The sequence below is a fragment of the Bidens hawaiensis genome, unplaced genomic scaffold (genome assembly GCF_021521415.1).
Source record: "Bidens hawaiensis isolate Kalapana, Puna unplaced genomic scaffold, B.hawaiensis_p1.1 tig00002525_1, whole genome shotgun sequence".
In the NCBI taxonomy this organism is placed as follows: Eukaryota; Viridiplantae; Streptophyta; class Magnoliopsida; order Asterales; family Asteraceae; genus Bidens; species Bidens hawaiensis.
In genome coordinates this window covers 1,681,315-1,688,514 of record NW_027491138.1, presented here as the reverse complement: position 1 = coordinate 1,688,514, position 7,200 = coordinate 1,681,315, and the positions used below count along the sequence as shown (strand labels likewise).

Here is a 7,200-nt window from a genome sequence, read left to right as displayed (position 1 = left end):
CCAATGAATTTAAACTCGAGTTTCGAAACAGAAAATCTCTTATTTAGAGTGCTATTTAGCTCATTATCATAACACTAATGTATAGAAAATTTTAAAAGGGTAATATGTACACATCATGAACAATTCACATTGATAAACACACGGCTAGCTAGCAAGTGGTGCGGGTCTGGCAACCGTCTAGGGCCTGATTAATATATATATTTTAATTGGATTTTCCTGGCCCATTCAAACTTGAACAATTAAGCATCATAAGCCAATTGGATTATCTTGTTATCACAATTATCCTCGGTATTTATTTTATTTTTTCTTTTAGGGGAAGGGAGGATTTATGTATGAGGGCCAATTTTTTTGCGCTCGGGGCAACCAAAATATCAAATACTGGCCTCTGAATAAGCATTTACTATATCATGAGTGAATGATGGATGAAACTATATTATATAGCCTATAATTTGAAAACAATTAACCCTTTGTTTATTTAATTTCAAATTTCCAATTCATGAATACAAAGTACGAACAAATCAACTGAAACAAGAAAATTAAATTTGAATATTCAGCTTCACTTAATTCTGCAAATATATCCAGTAAACAAACCTCCCATTCCATCATCGATCAGTGCATTGTCTTGAACGGCTTATAGACACCGAGATCTTTAATCACTCCAGCAACCGAACCTGCAGCTGCACAAACAGAAATCACAAGGCAAACTGCACTCAACGTTTGCAAACAAACCCATTTGTAACTCCACTTTGGTATCTTCTTTTGAGCAATATACATTTCAACCGGAAAAAAAACCGTTAACGGCCAGAACCCAATGGCTCCAAGGATCCCAACAACATCTTCGAAAAATGGCATCAACATTGCGACTAAGGTGGTCATACACACGAACATAGTTCTCCATACCAATCTAAACAAATTCAGTTTGTAATTATATCCCAGAATCAGAACACTTATTTCGTTAGTGATAAAGTTGCTTTCTGGATAATATTCTGTCGCGGTTCGTTCAACGAATGCGAATATGGGTTGTGCAAACACTTGGTATGCACCCACAAGGTGAACTATGATGGCAATGTTTGCAATGTCAACTAGCCAAAACGGGTCGTAGAACCCAAACCCGGTTAGGAGGTTTCCGGGTGCATGGTCCCCAAAGGCTGCATAACCGAAGCATCCGCAAAGCATATAGAAAATAGAGGTTGTGATCACGCTTATTAGTGTCGCTTTCTTCATTGTTTCCTGCTCGGTTGCAGGTGGTGGGGACTTGATTGTGTCTTCGATTTCGATTAGGACGTTGGAGTACGCGTAGGCGAATGCAATGGCGCCGAACGCTTGAAAGCTCCTCCATATTTTTTGTGTTTGAGTCACTTCCCCAACACTTATACCGGTTAGGCTTCCCTTGATTTCTCCGTTTTCTGTTAAAAAACATATGAACAAATTAGTTTGTTTTATGTACATAAAGTATAACCTACACATATGTAGATTTAAGAGCATTCACATTATTTTATACATATGCACGCGATTTTAAATTTTAAGGAACAATTTAGGGAAACCAACAAAAATTCCGTTCCATCAGCGTCCCTAAAATAAAAGAAAAACCTTTTGAAAGCGAAAGTGATTCGCTAAATATAGAGCTATTCAATATCTATATCTATTTTTTTAGGAGTTGTAAATGGAAGAAAGTAAAACATGAATAAAAAAGTATTATACATGAATAAATATGGAAAATCAGATGTGTGAGGCTTTAAAAGATAAAGAAACTTTACGATAAATATGTTTTTTAGCTAAATTATACGTATGGAAGGGTAGAGTGACGCAAATGCTCTAAGAAACACACGATTTAAAAATATGAACCATCAGTAACAAATATTAACAGTTTAGATTTGTTCTTTTAGTTTTTTCAATAAATTAATGTTCTATAATGAACCATTACCAGCAAATTTGGCGATCCCGAGGCCAAGACCGATGGCGGAGTAAGTGAATGACATGACAGCGGCCACCATCGACAACCATGAAATCTCATGGAAATCCGGGATTTGAGAAAAGAAGATCTCTACAACACCAAACAGTACCATAAATGGAGTCCCTGAAACGCCACAGTGACTATCGTGACCTTTGTCATGATAACAACTTGCTTTCTTTATAGCGCTTCATTTTTACACAATTATAGCAAGTTAGTAAAAACTTTCTTATTTAATTAACAACATATCAATGGTTATTGTAATGTGTATATATATAGTCACTCACATCATGCTAATGGAGGCAGCAATGGTGTATCCAATTGTAGTTCCAACAAGATTGAAGTACTGAATGAACCCACAAATCTTAAACTTAAACCCACCTGAAAAAATAATATTGAGAATTCAAAACTTGATTTGCACCAGCTGTTTTTAAAGCTAGATGTAGCGTACCAAGGTTAGATTTGACGGCTTCCATGTAGGTATAGTTTCGTTTGCCAGTAACAGGATCACGGTAACATGAGGCAAGAAGGCAAGAACAGTAGTAAGTTACAAAGGAAAAAAGAAAAAGAACAGTGGGTCCCCCTATCCAACCGAGCTGTGCGGTGGCCCATGCCAATGCCAGCACGCCCGAGCCTATGACCGCAGTGATAATATGCGCACTAGCAGTCCAAAGAGTCCCTGTTTTTGAATGAAATGAAGCAGTTATGTATCAAAATAAATCATACAAATATGAATGTACATGTGAAGATGTATAGTTTTACCTGTTCGTTTTAGACGGCCATCGTCGTCAAAGAATTTGGACGACCCCTGAGAAGAGAAGTCCCCCGAAACTTCAAAGCCTTTTTGGTAGTCTGGTGCATTATTTTCATCGATTTTCATAATTTCTTATAAATATAAAAAATTTGTGAAAAGAATATAAAAATTGGTGGAAGATTGAAATTTTGATGGATGTGTGGAATTGATACTTTTGGATTTGAATTAAATCTGTTTATATATGTAGGTGTGAGGGACATGCCAAATGGAGCATAAATTTGCTAAAATACTATATTTTGAACTTTAGTGATGAGTTCTATTTTACAGAATTTCACAAGTTTTAGGTTCAACTGATCAAAATCATATTATCATACTGTTATTTGTATTATTACTTTTAATTAAATAATTAATTAGTTATTAATTAATTATAATAATTAGCAATGTTGGTTACTTAACCTGTACACATATTAAGATTTACCAGACTATTGTGATTATTGTTATTGTTATATTTATTTTTGTAACTTTCTTAAGATATCATAAAACCCAGGCTACATATCTTTATCTTTTACTTTATTTTATGTACATACACATAGGAATACCTTTTTCGGAGAACTTTATAATATTATAAAGCAAGTAGCACACTAGCACAAATATTTGTTCTTTGTGATCCTGAGCCATAACACAATACAAGAAAATAACTTGATAAATCGTTCGACCTATCTTTACTTACTCCAGACATTTTACCCTGGCGACTTTCTTTATCATCACACCAGAGTTGATGACACCGTCGATAAGTTAGGATTGAATTTTATTGTCCGGATTTTTAATTAGAAAAAAACAACTTTTACAGTAATCCTTCCTCAAACACAGATGAGAGCCAAAAAGAGTAGAATTTAGAACAAGACTCGTGTGAATCAAGAAAAGGTATTGATGAATACAAGTTAAAAGATGGAATATGATGAAAGAGGAATCTCATTGGCCAGTCAGACAGTAATATGATCCAACAGATTTATTTATCTGCTTAGATTTGAATAAATAATACATGCTATTCTATAACAAAAAGAGGTGAGGATTCCAAAGCAAACTTGTATGGATAGTAGTAGTAGTAGTACGTATAGATTACAATTAAGTGTAAGATGAAAAAAATGAAAGTTTGAATACATACATATATGTAGATTTTTCAAGAACTTATACAAACACGAGTTACTATTCCAAATCTAGAATGCCGAAATTGGACAGTAAAATCTTGACTTGATCAACGAAGTCTGATCCAGTTGCATACTCTGTTAACATTCCTACAGCAAACCCGAACATTGCCCATCTACACCATTCATATACACATCATCAAATCACACAATTAATAGATTTATATCATTATCGCGTTACGATAAAGTCAAGAAAAAAGGCATATGAAAGCAATATTCTTCGTTTAGAGAGGATTAAGGTGACAATCTATATGTATGTTACTTGGTCCTATACTTGTCCCATCAAGAAAATATGAAAAAGAAGTCTAAAAAGATTTAAATCGTTACATGTTTGTAAAATACATGTATAATTAGTTAAAGTTTCTTTAATATAAGAATGAGCTGCCAAGTTGGTGTTGTTCATATATAATGCATACCATATAATACTTATAGCTTAAAACAAATGAGTTGGATCAGGTTTGATATATAAGTTAACATAGAGCATTATTCGAATTAATATTATAATGTAAATAGTTTAATCTAAAAGTTAAATATACATGATAAGTTTGTCTTAAGAATCTATATGACTTTTAGATATCAACATCCTTGCAAAATATGACCTCATCATGTGTGCAAACTGCAACTTCGTTTTGGGCATTAACTCATTAAGCCTCCTCATCTATCAATTTTGTGATGTTTCAATAACGTTAAATTCTTGGGTCTGTAATTCATGCATCAACCTTGTGACGAGAGCTTGGGTTAGCAAAATGCTTTCTTTGATCTCAGAGGCACATCATCATACGACCCTTTCATCTGGCGGGCTTATATAATTAAATGGTATCCATTGATGCTTTCATATATGTGTGTTCTCAAGCAAGATCCCACTGGTCACAAGTGGATCTGTTTGTTGAGTTCTAATAGAAACCAAAAACATATAATAAAGAGGTGATAAATAAGCTTAATCATCGCAAGAATAATCAAAGTCATGTGTTGGGTAACTATTATGAGCTGAGATCATATGGAGAGCAGCCCACAAGAATTGAATGAAGACTAGGTTTACCCGTTTCCGGGGGTTTCATCGAGGCAACAGGAGAAACCAGCAGGTGGCGTGAAGATCAAGGTGCCCCACGGAAGAAGGGGAAAGAGCAGAGTACAGGCTCAACAAGAAAAGTTCCTTTATTAACTCTGACTTCGAGAGATGCAGAATTAAAACAGCTAATGATAGCTATCATTAGCATATGAGTGATCCTCCCAGTCACTCTAGACTCGCCCTACGGTTCTAAACTGGTATTATGTAAATATTAATATACTTAACCAAATAATACTTAAAGTGAAAAAAGGTACACGGTATTTCACTTCAGTGAAATTACTTCCTAACTCCTAGCGACAGGATGTCCTTAGGAAGAAAGAAGCCCTTGTGGGAGCTTTGGTTGGCAAGGAAAGAAGCTTAACTTCTTATTTGTACCTAGTGCTTGTTTCTCTCTTGTGTTTGCATTTAACTGCTAGTTTTTAAAAACTAACAAGTTAAAAAACTGCCTGTAACTAATCTATTAGTTTTTTAATACCAAGCGCCTTGCATACATGTAGCTTTGGCCTCATGCCTCTACTGATGTGACCTAAACATCTCGAAGCAACTCGGGCTTTGTAAAACCAAATAGTCACCAACAGAATATGAACTACTCCCACCATTAGTGTACGCTCATCTCCACCATCATCATAACAATCCCATTGCTACACTTCCAGTTAGTTGATGCTTCTAGCTTGCTAGATTTCTGTTTGATTTATCATTTGGATCTAAACTACATTTAGGATTAGCAGGTCGGACTGACTGATGAGGTTCATAAACCATTGGTAATAGGTTAAGGGCTAACACAGTTAAATTGGATGTGTTTATAAACAAAAAAATTAAAAACACATAAATTAAAAAATATGTTAAGAGAAGCAAAAAAAAAAAAAATACAATACAAACCTGCCATTTGAGATTTCATTTTTGGCAATAAAACCAAAGAAAGGACCTTGATTAGCTTCCTCCAGCTTCTTCTGCTTAAAATACTCCTGAAGCTCTTTGGCCACCTGCCTCTGATACTCCAACGTTACCGAACCCTGACTTGCTTCCGCCACTGGCTTCGACGGCGGCGATGATGGTGGTGGTGGAGTTGAGGACGGTGGAACGGAGGGCCTCACAGGTGGAGTAGCAATGGAAGGTCTTCGTAACGGTCCATCGGCTTGAGTGCAACGTATTGTAAGTACGGTGGGCTTGGTTGCAGAGAATCGAAAACCACCACCGGCGGATGTTGATGATGAAGAAGAAGAATTGGGGATTCGGATGTACTGGATTGAAGCCAGTGACATTTTGGCTGGCTGGCTGGCGAGAGAGTGTGGTGGTTTATTATAATAAGATGATGAAAGTTAGGGTTTTGTGTATGGTCATATGAGATGGAGAAGAAGGTGTGTGTGTGTGTGTGTAGTTGTTGTTCTGAGAATCACTGAAGTGTTTGCGGATAAGGTGTTAGCCAAGTTTTCTCAAATTGACAAGTCTTTGTAGATAAAAACTCTTATCTTCAAGTCAAAACTCTAAATCCAAACCAATATATAATTTATTTATTTATTTATAATAAAGTAATTATATTCTTTTTATCCAAGGTATTTGAAAAACCGTTCAACGGGATGTTCGTATGTTCATCGTTTAATTAATGAACAAGAATGGACAAATAATTTCATTAGTAAGCTTAACGAACAAACATGACCAGAGAATTTGTTTGTTAAATTTATGTTCATGAATGTTCGGTAGCATGTTAGATTCTTTCGTTAATGTTTGTTAGGTTACGTTCATTTACATATATGTTTGTTTATTAGAAAATACTATTATTTATTTATTTTATTTTTTGCTATTGGTATTTTGATATAATTGTGTTTATGATTGGTGCGTTAAGCTTTTTTGGATATTATGTAGTGTACTTTTGAATTTTTGGGTGATTTGTGTTGATTTAATTATTATTATTCTCAAATTTTATATGTTCATTTGTGTTTGTTTTACGTTTATTCATGTTCGTTAGGACCTATACGTTCATGTTAGTGTTCGTTGGTGTGCATTAGTTTCCGTTTGCGTCCACTTATAAAATTAACGAACGGACAAGAACAAGGTCAATTCCTTAACAAACAAACACATACTCAAAACTTCGTCCAATAAAGTGTTCATGAACCGTCAAACCGCTAGGACTATCACTTAGATTGGAATTCATGGAGTGGTTTGATCTCCCGTCTCGTCTTTATATTATTCTCGTTCCAAGCAACTTTGCTAATAGCCAATT

At 35.1% G+C, this 7,200-nt stretch overlaps 2 protein-coding genes across 2 annotated transcripts; both read right to left on the bottom strand.

The window, feature by feature from the left end:
• Nucleotides 1–609: 609 nt before the first annotated feature.
• LOC143619907 (amino acid permease 4-like) lies at nt 610–2,889 on the bottom strand. Its single transcript, XM_077091728.1, has 5 exons — nt 2,714–2,889; nt 2,403–2,630; nt 2,239–2,332; nt 1,925–2,139; nt 610–1,406 (listed from the first exon to the last, which is right to left on the bottom strand). The coding sequence occupies exons 1-5, from the start codon at nt 2,829–2,831 to the stop codon at nt 610–612; spliced, it is 1,452 nt and encodes a 483-aa protein (XP_076947843.1). The 5' UTR covers nt 2,832–2,889.
• Nucleotides 2,890–3,878: 989 nt separating this feature from the next.
• LOC143619906 (light-harvesting complex-like protein OHP2, chloroplastic) lies at nt 3,879–6,245 on the bottom strand. Its single transcript, XM_077091727.1, has 2 exons — nt 5,859–6,245; nt 3,879–4,026 (listed from the first exon to the last, which is right to left on the bottom strand). The coding sequence occupies exons 1-2, from the start codon at nt 6,239–6,241 to the stop codon at nt 3,912–3,914; spliced, it is 498 nt and encodes a 165-aa protein (XP_076947842.1). The 5' UTR covers nt 6,242–6,245; the 3' UTR covers nt 3,879–3,911.
• Nucleotides 6,246–7,200: the final 955 nt, after the last annotated feature.

Excerpts from the sequence above, each read along its gene's own strand:
- LOC143619906 (XM_077091727.1), bottom strand. The coding sequence starts at position 6,241 with ATGTCACTGGCTTCAATCCAGTACATCCGAATCCCCAATTCTTCTTCT. Across the intron at positions 4,027-5,858 it reads AATGAAATCTCAAATGGCAG|ATGGGCAATGTTCGGGTTTG; the intron begins GTTTGTATTGTA and ends TGAATGGTGTAG.
- LOC143619907 (XM_077091728.1), bottom strand. The coding sequence starts at position 2,831 with ATGAAAATCGATGAAAATAATGCACCAGACTACCAAAAAGGCTTTGAA. Across the intron at positions 2,631-2,713 it reads TGGCCGTCTAAAACGAACAG|GGACTCTTTGGACTGCTAGT; the intron begins GTAAAACTATAC and ends ATTCAAAAACAG. Across the intron at positions 1,407-1,924 it reads CGGGATCGCCAAATTTGCTG|AAAACGGAGAAATCAAGGGA; the intron begins GTAATGGTTCAT and ends GTTTTTTAACAG.